The sequence below is a fragment of the Miniopterus natalensis genome, chromosome 6, assembly GCF_054644295.1.
Source record: "Miniopterus natalensis isolate mMinNat1 chromosome 6, mMinNat1.hap1, whole genome shotgun sequence".
Classification (NCBI taxonomy): domain Eukaryota; kingdom Metazoa; phylum Chordata; class Mammalia; order Chiroptera; family Miniopteridae; genus Miniopterus; species Miniopterus natalensis.
The window spans coordinates 37,493,531-37,510,555 of record NC_142086.1 but is presented as its reverse complement, the minus strand read 5'-3'; the positions used below and the strand labels follow the sequence as shown (position 1 = coordinate 37,510,555).

The following is a 17,025-nucleotide window of genomic DNA, read 5'->3' as shown; positions in this document are numbered from 1 at the left end:
ATAGGGTCAGGATGAGATGGGAGAGACCTGCTCCTATTTAAATGTGGCTGAGCCGAAGCCAATACAGAGAGAGGTTGAAGGTGCCGGTGAGAGAAAGGGCGATCGATGGGGTAGAGGAGGTGAGAGGGTTTGGGTTTAAAACACATGGAGGGACCTTACAAAGAGGGACCTCTCTCCTGTTATGACAGAAGGAAAGGAAGGATAAGTGTGTATATAACCAACTTGTATTGTTTTTCTTGTTTTTGTGTTGAGGAAGGCTCTTAATGAAGTAAATGATGATGAGGAAGAAACTGTTAACAGCCAGTCAGAGGAAAGTGAGAATGAGTTGGATAACTCTCTAAGCTCCCGGTCTAACATGAATGCAGAGAAGTACGTGTATATGGCATAAATATCTACAACGCTTTTCTTTTCTCCAAGGACATTTTTTTTCAGCTTTATTGAGATGTCACTGACATGTAATATTGTGTAAGTTTAAGGTGCACAACCTGTTAATTTGATACATTTATGTATGCAAACTGATCACTATAGCATTATCTAATACCTCCATCACATCTCGTAATTACCATCTCTTTTTAAAAATTATTTATTTTTATTTTTAAATACACATTTGGTTTATTTTAAAGTTAGTTAACAAATACTTATTTTAAAATTTTGTTAGTTTTTACTTATTTTCTTTTAAAAATTTATCTTTATTGTTGAAAGTATTACAGATTAATTACCATTTCTTTTTTGTGGTGAGAACATTTAAGATCTAGACACTTAGCAGCTTTGAAGTGTATAATACAACATTATTAGCTATAATCACTATGCTGCGCATTAGTTCTCTACAAGTTATTCATCTTGTTACTGGAGGTCTTTATCCTTTTATTATCTCCCAATTTCCCCTACCCCCTGCCCCTGTTAACCACCATTCTACTTTGTTTCTGTGAATTCACATTGTCACAAATGATTGGATTTCCTTTTTTCTCATGACTGGATAATATTTCACTATATGTGTGTGTGTATCTATCTGTCTATCTATCTAACCATCCATCCGTCCATCTCACATCTTTATTCATTCATTTGTTGACAGACGCTTAGGTTGTTTCCATATCTTGGCAATTGTGAACAATGCTGCAGTCAACATGGGAATGCAGATATCTCTTTGGGGTCCCGTTTTCATTTCCTTTGGCTATATCCTCAGAAGTGGGCTTGCTGGATCATATGATAGTTCCATTTTTAACTTTTTGAGGAACCACTGTACTGCTTTTCATAGTGGCTGTACCAATTTATATTCCCATCAACAGTGTATGAGGGTTCCCTTTTCTCCACATCCTCCCCAACACTTATTATCTTTTGACTTTTTTATAGCCATTCTAATGAGTATGAAGTGATATCTCACTGTGGTTTTGATTTGCATTTACCTGATGATTAGTGACGTTAAGTACCTTTTATGTACCTATTGGCTATTTGTATATATTTGGAAAAATGTCTGCTTAGTTCTTCTTCCTTTTTTTTTTTTTTTTTGCAGGAAACTGAATTGTTTCATTTATTCCAGGGCAAAGGGGTTCTTGTGTTTTGTGTTTCAGTAAATCCCAGCACATTTAAAAAAAATTTATCTTTATTGTTGAAAGTATTACAGATGTCCCCCATTACCCCCCTATTGACCTCTTCCACCCCACTCTTGCCCCCTCCCCCGGCCTTCCCCGAACTGTCTGTCCATGGGCTGTGCATATATGCACATAAGTGCATTGGTTAATGTGCCCCCATCCCCCCCAGCACATTATTAACAACAACAACAAAAAACCTAAAACAAAAAACAGAACCCAACCTGGGGGTGTGGGGACCATGCTTGTGGACACAGTGCTGACAGCATAATTTTGGTGGTTGATATTTTTCAGAACATTTCTTTTTTCATTTCCAAAGATCATTGTTAGCAAAGTCCTTTGGGATTCTACAGAGTTCTTATGTGTTGTTCTTTAATGTGTAATACTATGCTTGATAAATAAAGGGTGCATCTGCGTATTTTTTAAATTGGATTTTTTTTTTGCTATTGTTGTATGAGTTCTTTATATATTGTGGATATTAACTGCTTATCAGATATATGATTTACAAATATTTTCTCCCATTCTGTAAGTTGCCTTTTCATTTTGTTGACTGTTTCTTTTGCTATGCAGAAGCTTTTTGGTTTGATGTAGTCCCACATTCATTTTTGCTTTTGTTGCGTATGTTTTTGGTGTCATATACAAAAAATTGTTACCAGACTAATGTCAAGGAGCTTTTACCTATTTTTTTTCCTAGGAATTCTACCATTTCAGGTCTTATATTTAAGTCTTTAATCCATTTCAAGTTCATTTTTGTGAGTGGTATAAGATAGGGGTCCAATTTTATTCTTCTGTACTTGTTTATCCAGTTTTCCCAATACTGTTTATTGAAGACCCAATACTGTTTATTGAAGAAACTATCCTTCCCACTTGTCAAAGATTAGTTGACTGCTTATGTGAGGGTTTTTTCCTGGCTCTTGATTCTGTTCTATTGGTGTCCGTGTCTGTTTTTATTCTAGTCTATTTTTTGCTGATAACAAATTAATTTTGATTGTATACTCTCTATCCTTCTATCCCTTTTTATACTTTGTATCCATGAACAGTGTGTTGTAGCTATAGCTATTTTAATACCTTTGTTCTTTAACATTTATCTTAGAGTTAAGTAGTTAACATATCATCATGTTACAGTATTAGGGTAGTCTGAATCTGACTGTATTCTTATTTTTACCAGTGTGTTGTATATTTTCAAATGCTTTCATGTTACTAATTAGTGCCCTTTCATTTCAACTTGAAAAACTATCAGCATTTTTTGTCAGGCAGGTTTAGTGGTGATGAATTCCCTTAGCTTCTATTTACTAGGGAAAGTCTTGCCTTCATTTCTGAAGGACAGCTTTGCTGGGCAAAGTGTTCCTGGTTGGCAGTTTCTTTCTTTTTGCACTTTGAATATATTATTCCATTTTCTTCTTGCCTGCAAGTCCTCTGTTGAGAAATTCAAGGCCATTTACTATATTTTATATCATCTTTTTTTATTAGTTGAAAGTATATTCTTAATTTAAGAAAGTTTCTATTTTGATATAATTTGAAAAAAACATTGTAAGAATGGTAAAAAAATTCCTGTATACTTTTCACCTAGATTCACTAATTGTTAAACATTGCCTGTATTTGCTCTATCGTTTTTCTCTCTGTATTTATACATACATCTTAGACACACATATTTGGAAATGAGTTTCATATTTCATGTTCTTTTGTCCTTCAATATGTGAGGAGATATTTCCTAAGAACAAAATCATTCATTTACACAGTCTCAGTACAGTGATCCCAATGGATAGATTACATTAATTCAATACTGTTATCTAATCCATAGATCTTATTTAGGTGTCTTCAATTGCCCCTTTAGTATTACTTATGGTCACTCTTTTTTAGTACTTTCAGAACCAATCATGATCACTTATTACATTTAGTTTTCATGTTTCTTTCATCTCCTTTAATCTGGAAACTTCTTTAAGTGTTTCCTTCTCTTTCATAACATTTACAGTTTTGAAGACGTACAGGTCAGTTATTTTATAGAATGTCCTCTAATTTGACTTTGATATTTCTTTGTGATTGGACTCAGGTTATACATTTTGCACAGGAATACTTTTGAAGTGATGCTAAGTCCTTAGTGCATTACATCATGACGCAGTGACATTGGTTCCATTATTGGTGCTATTAACTTTTTTTTTTTTTAAATATATATTTATTGATTTCAGACAGAGGGAAGGAGAGGGAGAGAGAGAGACAGAAACATCAATGATGAGAGAGTCATCGATTGGCTGCCTCCTGCACGCCCCCGACTGGGGATCGAGCCCGCAACCCAGGCATGTGCCCCGACCGGGAATCGAACCCCGACCGCCTGGATCCGAGGTTGATGCTAAACCACTGAGCCATGACCGGCGGCACAAGTGCTATTAACTGATTACTTTGTTAAAGTGATGTCTGCTACATTTCTACAGTGGATTATAATTTATTCCTTCTATTTATTTTGATGTTCATTTGCCATAGATTTGGCCAATAGGAGCTTCTTTAAGTCATTCCCATGTCCTTTTGACTTATCCCCATCATTTTTTTAAGCACTTAATTGTGACAGTATAATGTTACAGACTAATACTGTTCTTTTTCTGCCCTTGCCCTGGAATCAGTCACTTATTCAAAAAGCCCTTCCTTATTTTTATTGAAGAGTATTTAGAAACTAAGGTCTAGTTATTAATGTGCTCAATCCTCTGGACATGTCATTGCTTTTAAACCTTTCAGCATACACACACACACACACACACACACTTATAGTTGTATCCATATCCATATTAATATCTATTTACCTATAAGTCATGACCTTACACTGATATCTCAGAGTTTAATTGAACACTATTGGATTTTTCTTAGCCTTTGCCCATATCATATTTGTAGCTCTCTTTAATACTGAAAAACATCTCTCGAAACATTACACGATATATTTGATCATAAGAAATTCTGCAAACATAGAAGGTAGCTTTGGAATTGCTGCTTTCATACCACCACAGAAGTAAACCTAAGTGGAGTTCAGGATTATTTGCAGATGTTTTAAAGGTTATTCTTTTCATTTGGAATAAACTAGGTTTATTTGTTTCTATTTGTATTTAATTTTACTTTTTCCACTCTATCATTTTGAAAAAACTACACAAAAAGATAGTAACCCAGGTTAGTGTTACCCATTCCCTATCCCTTACTTTGTAGGTAATCAATTTTATTAGTTTCTTTTTCTTTTTGAAATTGTAAGCCAATACATATATATTCTGTTATTTTCAATTTTTTTCTTATAAAAGAGATAGTGTACCATATTTACTTTTATAACTTAAAAATATATCCTGGAAATCACCCCTAAGCAGTTTATAAGTTCTTAGAGATCTCTTCTTTTCCCTCCTTCCCCTTCTCCCTCCCCTCCCCTTCTCCCTCCCCTCCCCTCCCCTCCCCTCCCCTCCCCTCCCCTCCCCTCCCCTCCCCTCCCCTCCCCTCCCCTCCCCTCCCCTCCCCTCCCCTCCCCTCCCCTCCCCTCCCCTCCTCCCCCTTCCCCTCTCCCTCCACCTTCTTTTAATAGCTGCATATTACTAAATTGTGTGAATGTACCATGGTTTATTTGGCCACTCTCTTATACATATGTGAGCATTTAGGTTGTTTCCAATTCTTAGATTGTTTCAGTGACAAAAATGCTCCAGTAAATAACTTGTGAATATGCATTTTTGTATTATTGGAGGCCCATATTTAGAGTAAATTGCTAGAAGTGGGATTTTGGGGTTAAAGGTAAATGCTATGTAATTTTGTTTAAAAATTACTGAATTCTGCTTTATGAGGGTTGTAGCATTTTGCATTCCCACTGGCAATAATATGAGTGCCTGCACCAGAGTGTGTTGTCAGACTTTGTTATTCCCTGATTTTGTAGGTGAGAAATGGTATCATAGTATAGTTTTACCTTCTCCTCTGAGTAAAATAGAAGATATTTTTGTATATATAAGGAACATTACAGTGAGTTGTCTGTTAAGGTCTTTTGCTCATTTTTTCTTTAAGGATATTGGTCCTTTTTTAAAATTAGTAATCATTTTTTTACATATTGAGGATATTAGTATTTTACCAGTGTAATAATATATATATGTGTGTGTGTGTGTGTGTGTGTGTGTGTGTGTATATGTATATATATATATATATAGTTTAAATTTATTTATTTTTTTGCATGTGAATCTTGAATCATACTCTGAAATTCTTTCCTAAAACTGGTTTTAGAGGAATTCACTTATGTTTTCTTCTAATACTTGTATGGTTTTATTTTTTACATTTAGATCTCTGATCCATTTATAGTTGATTTTGGTATATAATGTGAGGTATGGATCCAAGTTTTATCTTCTTTTAAATGGGTATTCAATGGTCCCAACTCCATTTATTAAAACCACTTCCTTTGCCCCAGGGATTTGAGATGCTACATGTACACGTAAATTACTGTATGTACTTGGATCTGTTTCTGACTTTCTAGTCTACTGGCTTTGTTTCTCTAGTTGTGCTTCGATACTATAGTGTTTTAAGTAGATAGAGTTGTTAGTGTTTTAATAGGCATTCCTTATAGCCTTATTCAGGGTTTTCTTAATGATTCTAATATGTTTATTTTTTCATATGAACTGTAGTATCAACTTATGTAGTTTCATAAAAAAGGTTATTTATATTAAATACTATTAATATAGTATTTATATTAAGTACTAATATAAATAATAGTATTTTTTATATTAATAAATTAACTAGAGAGAACGGGCATCTTTATTATGTTGCTTTATTATTCAAGAACAAAGAATGTTTTTCCATTTGTTAGTCTACTTTTTTGTTTTTGAAGAGTATTTTAATGAATTTTTCTCATAGGTTTTGCTCATTTCTTGTTAAGTTCATTCCTAGGTATCTTATGATTTTTTTTGTTACTCTTAAATGGGGCTTTGTCTTCCATTATACTTTCTGACTAGTTATTGTGTTTGTTTACAAAAGCTATTGATTTCAGTGTATTTGATATTCTGCTATCCTATTGACTCTTGGTTGAGTTAGGTTTGCAGTGATTTTCTAGGTTTCTTTTCTTTAGGTATTGTATCAAGGCATCTGCAGATGACATAGTTTTACTTGTTTCCTAAGTCTTATGCCTCTAGTTGACTTTCTTTTTTATATTGCAGTAGCAATATACAAATAATAGTGGAGATAGTAGGCATTCTTGTGTTGTTCCTGATCTGTGAAAATGACTATTGTTTCCTTTTAAGTGAGATGCTGGCTTCAACACTGAGTTGTTGGGTGTTTTTTTAAAACAATGCTAAGGAAATATCTATCAATTCCTGTTTTCTTGAATATTATTTTTAAAAATCAAGATTGAGCACTGAATTTTGTAAAAGACTTTTCAACATTTATAGAGATAATCATATGATTTTTCTGCTTAGATCTATTAATATGATACATTATATTATGGCTTTCCTAATGTTGAACTATCCTTGCTTTCCTGAAATAAATTACACTTGGCCATGATGTATTATTTTCATTATTGTGGTATTGGATGTTGTTTGTTAATATTTTATTTAGTATTTTTTGCATTAATATTCGTAAGTGATATTGTCTATAATTTTTGAAATATAGAATATCAGATTGAAGTAACAGTGTTATACTTGATTTCATAAGAAGCATCTAGAAGGTTCTAATTTTTAAGTACTAGAGCAGTTTATGTAGCATTAGGACTATCCTTTGAAGATCTGGTAGAATTCCTCTGTGATACTATTTGAGCCTGGTGCTTTTGGTGTGAAAATGCCATAACAACTTTATTTCTTCTATGGAGATGGGATTATTTAAACTTTGTATTTCTACTCAAATCAATTTTGGTAAATTACATTTTCTTAGGAACGAATCCATTTTATTTAGGTTTATCAATATATCACCATAGAGGCGTGCAAATCTCTATACTGCTAAAAATATTTTTTGTTCAGTGCTTATCTCTCCCTCATCATTTCTTCTCTTTCTCACCGCCCCTCCCCCCTTTTAAAATTAGTTAGTGGTTTGTCTACTTTGTTAAATTTTCAAAGAACCAGAATTTTGATTTATTAATTAGAGCTACTATTTTTCTGATTTCTTTCTTACCAGTTTTTGCTTTTGTCTTTATTTTCTTTCTTGCCCTTTTTTTTTGTTTACTTTTTTTCCTGGTATTTTTAGTTGGGAATTGATTTTCATTCTTTTATCCTAATTGACAAACATATTTCAGGTTCTGAATTTTCCTCTGATCACTGCTTTAAACGTGTAGCGTAAATTCTGATATATAGTGTTTTGTTATTTTAGAAATTTGGTAATTTAAGTTTATATTTTCCCCCTTTACCTAAGGGTTGTTTAATAGGTTTTAAAAAATGTTTCCAGATAGAAGAGGCTCTTTGTTTTTTGTTTTATTAGTTCTAGTTTTATTTGATTACATTCAGAGTGTGGTTTGTAATATTTTTACGTGTGGAACTTAATGATGTTTTCTTTGTGACCTAATATAGATCAAATTTTTATGAATGTTCCATGTGTGTTCTTGAGAAGAAGGTATATTCTCTATTTACAAGGTATAAAGTTCTAAATGTACATCCACAAGATCTGCCTCATTTATTATGTCGTTAACTTCTTCTGTATCCCTATTTATTTTTACTCTATCTTATATTGAGAGTAATGGATTAAAGTCCCTTGCTGTTTATTATTGTGTTTCTATTTTTCTTTGTAGTTGATGTTTATATTTCTTTTTTGAGTCAAATACCTCCATCCTTATAAAGGTGCTTGTTGTGTGTTTTGGTACATGGATATCCATAAATATTGTATCTTCTTTGTGAATTATGGGTTTTAGCATTAAAAAGTGTCCTTTGTCACACTGAATGCTTTTGGGCTTCAATTCTACTTTGTTTGATATCAGGAATTAAACCTCTGCCTTCTTATTTCTAAATTGCCTGGTTCATCTTTGCTCATCCTCTTATTTTAGCCTTTATGAATTATTGTGCACTAGGTGTGTCTCTTGTATTCAACATAGAATTGGGCCTTGTCTTGTTAGCCAGTATGACAATCTTTATTTTTTTTAAATTGGTGAAGTGACCTGTAACATTTATTGATACAGTTATGTTTGATGTCAACTTTGTCATACTATTTTAGAGTACTATGTGTTATACTGTAATTATAGTTTTCCTTCTCTATGTTTTTTTAAAAATTTCTGTTGGTATTTAGAAAGTTTGTAATTTTGTTCTAGTTGGTTGTCTTTGCGTATGCACCTTTTATATAGCCTTTAGTCCCCTGTTTTCTTATTTAACATTTCGCTGTCAGGTGTGTTGGCTTTAAGTGGTGTTTTTTGCGTCAGCCATTGCCTATTCGACAAATGGGTTATTCTGATTCCTGTTATTCTCCTTCTTTTCTCTTCATCTGTCTCTCCGTTTGTAGATGCTTTTTTTGCTTTCACAAACATAGAGCACTTACATATTATTCTTCCTAGTATATTTCCATTTTGGTTTTAATCTGAGAGCTACAATAAAATATGTTAAATGCCCATCTTAGTCTTTTTATATTTCTCTAGTTAACTCTTGGTTGGATCTCTCGGATAAAGTTTATTATAGAGTTTTTTTGTTTTTTTTAAATTTTATTTATTTATTATTTATTTATTTTTAAATATACCTTTATTGATTTCAGAGAGAGGAAAGGAAAGGGATAGAGAGATAGAAACATCAATGATGAGAGTCATTGATCAGCTACCTCCTGCCCGCCCCCGACTGGGGACCGACTAGGGATGGAGCCTGTAGCCCGGGCATGTGCCCTGACCAGGAATCGAACCCTGATCGCCTGGATCCTGGGTCGACGCTCAACTGCTGAGCCACGCCAGGCTGGGCTATTATAGAGTTGTTGAATATAGTATTCCCTGAGTTCTTGAAAGCTTAAACATTTTTCCATAGCGCTGATATTTGATAGGCAATTTAGCTGGATATAAAATCTTTGGTTCATATGTTTTTTCCCCCCTTAACTTTCTTGAAAATGCTACTCTACTCTTGGTTTGCTTTGAGTGTTCCCTTTGAGAAGTCTGATGCTAGGATAATTTTCTTGCCCTTTTAAATAATTTGACACTTTTGTATAGTGACTTGACATTTAAATTTATATATATTTAATTTTTTTAGCATTTATATTTTATTGTTTTATATTTAAATTTAAATTTTATTTCCTTTATCTTTAAAATTTAAATATTGCTAAGTTATGTCTTGGAGCTTACCTTTCCAGGTCAATTTTTCCTTATTCAGGACAATTAGCCCTTTCATGTATGGATTCAGTTTTTTTTTAAAGTTTTGGGTTATAGTTTTAAATTAGTTCTATATCACTGGTTTTTCTTCTTCAGAGACTCCATATATATAGTCTTTCATGTCTTCCATTTCAAGTACTTTCTCTCTAACCATTTTCATTTTTCTTAATCTTATTTTTAATCTTTTTGTTGTTTTCCTGTAATTCTTCAATGTTCCTTATTAAATGTTTATTTAACAGTTCTTCATTGAACACATTATAATTTAATCTTTATTTCTGAGGTAGTTTTCTTTTTCTTGGATTTATTTCCTGAGTTCAGTCAATTCTTGTTTTATTTCTTCCTGGTTTTTATCCATTTTAGGTCTTAGTTTTGGATTTTCTGGTTCAAGATTTATATATAGAGAGCTCCAAACATATTTCATTTTGTTTAAATATATTTTATTTCACTTAAATGTTGTGTTATAGTTTTTTTGTTTGTTTGTTTGGTGGGGATGGATTTTCATGAGCTAAAATCTTTCAATTTAAATTTTCTGTTTCTACTCAAGTCAGTTTTGGTAAATTATATTTCCTTAGGAACTTACCCATTTAACTTAGGCTTATCAACATATTGCCTTTGTTTTGTCTTTGTATGGAGGTACACAACTGCTCAGTCCCTTTTTAGATAGGATAACACAGGCTCCAGGGATTAGGTTGTAGTAACTTTGGGGGATTATCCTTAAGCCTGCTATGGATAGTATTATACTTTTTTTCTTGTTATCATTTTACATAACCTTACTCTTAAAAGTATAAACATTAAAGATAGAAATGTGAGTTCATACTGGTTTGGATTTTCCCAATTTGTACAGAAATCTCATTCCAACTTTTTCTTAGGATTTGTCCTAAATTTAGACTTAGAGCTAGCACTGTCTTACAGAGGAGTCTTTCTGATGCTTTGATAACTAACGCCCTGTGAATAGACTATATTACAGACCTTTTACTTAGTATACTTTATAGCAACTAATGTTCAGTGTACTGCCCATAGTTTTCTTGAAAGCGACTCCATTAGGTTGAGGTTTGTGGAGCCACTAAAGAAGATTTTACTTTTCCTGGTTTGTTTGTTTTTTGGTAAAGCCTTTATTTATTTATAGTTCACACACCATACAGTCCACCCATTTAAAGTGTAATATTTGATGATTTTTAGTATATTCACAGATGTGTACAATTTACAATCAATTTTAAAACATTTGCATTACCCCTGAAAGAAACCCCATACTCTTTAACCCCAAACTCTTGAGCCTTATCTAATCTATTAGTTTAGCCTATTTTCTATCCCTGTAGATTTGCCATTTTGGTACATTTTGTATATATAGAATCATGCAATCAATATGTGGTCTTTTGTGTCTGGTGTCTTTTACTTAGTATGTTTTCAAGATTCATCCATGTTGTAGATATATCAGTTCTTTGTTCATTTTTATGGCTTCATAATGTTCCATTGTGTGGATATATCACATCCATCAGCTAGTGGATGTTTGGGTTGTTTCTGCTTTTGGCCCCCTAGCTCTTTTAAGTCTCAGTCCAATTCAGAAATAGACAACTGGAGATTAAAATATCAGCTTTATCAATGATGAAGATGATTACAGTAAAACGCTTAGCTCTCTAATTTTTTACACTACATCTCTTCTTCCCAGCTCCTCACCACACAGGGCAGAGACTGCCCAGGCAATAGTCACTTGACTTCTGAGATGAGCAGAGGGCAGGCTTCTTAGGAGAGAGAAATCAAAAGGGACCAAGTTGTGTACTTTCTCTAGAGAAAGAGAGAGGAGGATGGAACCATACCATAAAACTTCAGAAAGGGCAAAATGGCCCTGCTTTAGGAGCCAACATAGTCTGGACACTGGAAAAGAGATGGAATGATTCCTTCTAAAACTAAGAAGACTGGCATTTTAGCTCTCTGTCTTATAAGTTAAAGCAAAACATATTTTTTTCTTTGATTATGATTTATGAAAAGTTCCTTCAAGTCAAACATGTAAACAGTTAAATAGTGTAAATAATAGCACTTATTAATTGTAATATAACTTGTCCATAATTTATAGGTTTCTTCACCAACTAAAGGAAGATAATTCTGAGTTAATTAATAAACTGTGGACTGATATTCAGCAAAAAATAGCAACACAGTCACAAATAAGTCCTTCAGGAACTCCATCATCTTCCTCTCCATCAGAGGAAAAGAAAGGTTTGTTTTCTCATTGTATTATTTCTCACAGAGTAATCTTTGTTTTATTATGTTCTTTCTTGAATGCAGTAATTTTTAAAGGAGTTACTTGAGTTTTGACTATCTTAGCCTAATTGAATAGAATACTGATTGATCTGTCAGTTGAAATGCTTTAAACAGTTTTTCCCCCCACCTGAGATACTTTTGGAAATATTCTTTGTTTTAGCTGCTCTGAATGCTACCAATGCTGTCAAGAGAATCCACACCAGGCTTCAGCCTGAAGAATCTTCTGAGTCTCTAGACTCGAGCTATGTTGTGAGACAAGTGCTGAACTCAAGGAAGCAAAAGCAGCTGCTAAATAAAGGTTCAGTCCCTTAATTTACAAAGATGAATTATTAAATGTGTAACTTGATACAGCTATCTTAATGTCTTAGTAAATGTTTTTTCCTTTAAACTCATTCAGTTGGATCTAGCTAAGTAAGAATTTACTGAGTGGTAGCTAAGAAATGCCTCCTTTTATCCCATGTAACTCTGTAGAGAGATGGTTCTAGTACATTCCTTATAGATTGTAAACCTGGTTTAAACTGAATAGATTTTTGTGAGAAAATGGTGATAACTTCTATAAAAACCTTTTATAAATTGTGAACAACAGCCAAAGGTTTTTCTAGTAATTTTCTAGTGTTATTTTCCTGATCTTAAAATAGAATGATTTCTGTCATTATCAGTGAAAAGAAAACCAGAGTTGGGTGCTCCTTCCAAGCAGAAGAAAAACATGTTGTCAAGTAGCACAGCCTCCACAGACTTATCAAGTAGCACCAATCCCAGCCTGGATGTCCTCAAACACATGATGCATGAGGTGGAACATGAAATGGAAGAGTATGAGCGGTCGACAGGACGCGAGGTCAAGGAACCGCAGAGCAGTCAGGGCCTTACGGGCTTCACCCTGTCGCTGGTGAGCTCCCTCTGCCGCCTGGTTCGGTACCTTAAAGAGGTAAGAGTGTGGGGTTATTAGAGTCTCCTTTTCAGAGTGCTGGCGGAAAGGTTGTGGGTTTCTTCCTCTACACTTAATTGGTTGCAACTTCCAAATAAAGTGTAGTCAAGTTTGAATAGCTTTGTTTAAAATACCTCAGTTTTAGATTATCTGCAGTGAAGGTTTACCCTCTTAATATCCCTCTACGTGCTGATTCGTTTATCATCGAGCATGTTGATACATGCTCAAGTAAGTGGTATTGATTTTAATATGAGCCTTAGTGAAATATAATTAGGAAAGTAAATCTGCTATAAGGAAAGTGTCTTGTGCTAATATTGAATGTTACTGTTTGGCAGTTAAAGAGTAAATAGAACTAGTAATATGTCCTCATGCTACTGCATTCGTCCTCTTCCTGTTCCCACTTCAGTTCAGTTTGGAGAGTCATAAAATCCCTCATTTTATCTGCGTGACTGTTAACCTGGGCTTTGCTTCAGCATCTTTGTGGCAGATATTTTATTGTTGTGAAGTCATTTATAACACAAGCAAGAATTGTTTCTTTAGTTCATTTGTGAATAATAACCAGTCCTCAGAATGCTGAGGAATTAGAGTTTGCTATGAAGTTCATCTTTTAAAAAAATCTATTTAAACTATTTTTATGTATTTAAATTTGCTGAACATAAACTATGATAAAATATTTGAGGAAATTTTATTATTAAAGAAGTTGATTCACCTCTCTAATTCAGAGGTTTCAATTTCTCCAGAGCTGTCTTCATAAAATTGCTTTTTAGTGCAAGATTTATTGTAGTGTCAGACTTATGAAAGTCTTAACATTCTTTCACCTTCATGTCAGGAATCTCTAGGACTGTAGTTTCGGCTCTGAAAGTGTTATAGGCTTAGAAGCATGTACTTTTTAGCTAATCACTTGCTTTATAAAGCTCAGTTATTGAAACCTGTTGTCATTTATTTTAAATTGTATTTTAATAGACTTAATTTTCAAATTCGTGATATATTCACAAGCTATGAAATTCAAAGACACAGAAGGGTGTATGATGAAAAATCTAATTCTCACCCTTTATTTCCATTTAACCTGTTTGCTTCCTTGTAGCCAACTCTCATTACCAGACACCAGTGTATCCTAGAGGTGGTCAAGCAATATGTATATGTACTTCCCTCCACTTTCTTCTACAGAATTGTAGCTATTTAGTTCTTTATACCATTCTGTTTATTGTGTTCTAGTTAAAGAAGGGAAGAGAATAAAGCAGCATATTTTAATGAAATGTAAACCTTTTAATAAAAATATTTAACTCTCATTACTGTCACATAATATATACTTTGTAAGTATTCTTTTCTCTTTGACAGTTTTGAGCAGAAACTTTTAGTTTTCAAAGTGTGATGCTATGGATGGGGTTTATTTATTTGTTTATTGTTGTAGAGTGAACTCCAACTGCGTAAAGAAGTAGAGACAAGACAGAAACTGGAACAGGTATTAGGTGATCATCGAGAGCTCATTGATGCTCTGACAGCTGAAATTCTGCTTCTTAGAGAAGAAAATACTGCTACCCAGGTACTCAGATGAGATCCAAACTTCCGTGTTTACTAGTATAAAACATCTTTAAGAATGTATGAGATTCCTACTAGTTACCTTTGGTTTAGTTGTGCCGATGTTATTACTTATGCTTCTTTATTATCATCAGTGGTAATTTTTATTGAACATCTATTATACTGGAGGTACTGTTGGAGAAACTTGGACAATAACTAGTGCATAGAGTAAGTCTACTGTCTTTCAGAAACTTACTAAATAATGGGGAAGACAGAATCTACATTTAAATATTACTACCAATATTATAGTAGTTTTTTAAAATGTTTGATGAGTGTTATGATAGCTACTTTAAAAAAATTATCTTTATTGTTGAAAATATTATAGATATCCCTCTTTTTCCTCCATTGATCCCCTTCACCCTGCATCTGGCCCCCCCCCCCCAGGCCTTCACCACACTATTGTCTGTGTTTGTGGGGTATGCATATAAGTTCTTTGATTAATCTCTCCTCACCTACTCCCCAACCCCCGCCTTCCTACTGAGATCCATCAGTCTGTTCCATGCTTCTATGTCTCTGGATCTATTTTGTTCTTCAGTCTGTTTTGTTCATTAGAGTCCACATATGAGTGAGATCATGTAAAACTGAATCAGGAAAAATCAGAAAACCTGAATAGGCTACTAACAACTGATAAAGTTGAAGCAGCAATGAAAACACTCAGATAGTTTACTAAAAATTTTTTCTTGCTTTTTGAGGTATGCCTGCAGTGCTATGAACTTCGCCCTTAGGACTGCTTTTGCTGTGTCCCATAGATTTTGGGTTGTTGTGTGTTTGTTTTCATTTGTTTCCAGGAAGGTTTTGATTTCTTTCTTGATCTTATTGGTAACCCATTCATTGTTTAATAACATGCTATGTAGCCTCCATGTGTTTGAATGTTTTTGAGTGTTTTTACTATAGTTGATTTCTAATTTCATGCCATTGTGATCTGAGATGATGACAGCTACTTTTAATTTCAAAACAGTAGAGGATACCATTGGAGGAACCCTCCTGCAATCATATGTCCTTTAAGTTGTTTATAGTACCTTCATGTTTATTAGATGAGTCCTCTTTGCACTTGTTTGGCCAATCACTCTGTTTTTAAAAGACATACAGTATTTTTTCTAGAAAACCTTGCCTTCATGCTGCATTAAATATGCTTCCTTTGTGCACTTTTGTTTTGTTAATCCTCACCTTTGTTTTCCATTGATTTTTTAGAGAGAGTGGAAGGGAGGGATATGGGGGGAAACAGAGAGAGAAACATCGATGTGAGAGAGGCACATTGATTGGTTGCATTCCGCATGTGCCGCTGACAGGGACCAGGGATTGAATCTGCAACCCAGGTAACATGCCCTTGACTGGGAATCGAACCCACAACGCTTTGGTGCGTGGGCTGGTGCTCTAACCACCGAACCACGCTGGCCAGGGCCCTCTGTGCACTTTTGCTACTCTGGATATTGCTCTCGTATTTAACAAATTGTGTTACACATACATGTGTACCTGTCATCAATACTGGGAGCTACCTGAGGACAGAGACATTTTTATTCATCTGTTTGTTCTCAAATGGTGGTTATTACAACTTTTATTTATCAGCCAAAAGAGACTAGAAAAGCAATAGTTAGTAGATAAGTTGTGATTGTGTAAATGGACAGTAGACATAAATCATGAAATTTTTTTAATTGATGTATATAGTTCACACACTATTTAATTCACCCTTTTAAAGTGTACAGTTTGGTGGGTTTTAGTATATTCACAGAGTTGTGCACCATTGTAAAATTTCAGAACATTTTTATCACTCCAAAGAGGAACCCCAATGGCAGTCACCCTCTGTTTTTTCCTTCCTTCAGCCCCTGGCAACCACAGGTCCACTTTATGCTTCTATAGATTTACCTAATTGAGATATTTCATATAAATAGAATCATGCAATATGTGGTCTTTTGTGTCTGCCTTCTTTCACTTAGCATAATGTTTTCAAGGTTCATCTATGTTGTAGCATGTGTCAGTATTTCTTTTCTTTTTATCACCCAATAATATATATATATTTTTAATCCTTACCCAAGGATATATTTTTATTGATTTTAGAGAAAGAGTACGTGTGGGGAGAGAGAGAAACATCAGTGTGAGAGAGAAACATTGATCGGTTGCCTTCCATATGTGCCCTGATGGGGGCTTGGACCTGTGACCTTTTGGTATACGGGACTGCTCCCAACCAGCTGAGCCACACTGGCCAGGGCCAATAATATTCTATTATATGATGATACCATATTTTGCTTATTCATCTTTCAGTTAATGGACATTTGAATTGTTTCCACTTTTTGTGTATTATGAATGAATAATTTTGCTATGAACATTCACGGACAAGTATTTGAGTGTACATATGTTTTCAATTCTCCTGGAAAGGTAGGAAGTTTTAAAATGTACTAATTTGTCCAACAAATTCTTATTGAGTACCTACT

The 17,025-nt window shown here is 34.0% G+C and overlaps 1 protein-coding gene across 4 annotated transcripts in view; it reads left to right on the top strand.

The window, feature by feature from the left end:
- The window catches only part of SPICE1 (spindle and centriole associated protein 1), a 51,128-nt gene that overhangs the window by 20,894 nt on the left and 13,209 nt on the right, over positions 1–17,025 (top strand). For all 4 annotated transcript variants that reach the window (XR_001602265.2, XM_016200226.2, XM_016200224.2 and 1 more), the window contains 5 exons: positions 257–369; positions 11,909–12,048; positions 12,254–12,391; positions 12,753–13,018; positions 14,430–14,561. Coding sequence is in view for 3 of the 4 variants with exons in the window: in XM_016200226.2 (XP_016055712.2) it covers positions 257–369; positions 11,909–12,048; positions 12,254–12,391; positions 12,753–13,018; positions 14,430–14,561 (789 nt within the window). In the remaining variant the exon portion in view is untranslated. The remainder of the gene's footprint in view (positions 1–256; positions 370–11,908; positions 12,049–12,253; positions 12,392–12,752; positions 13,019–14,429; positions 14,562–17,025) is intronic.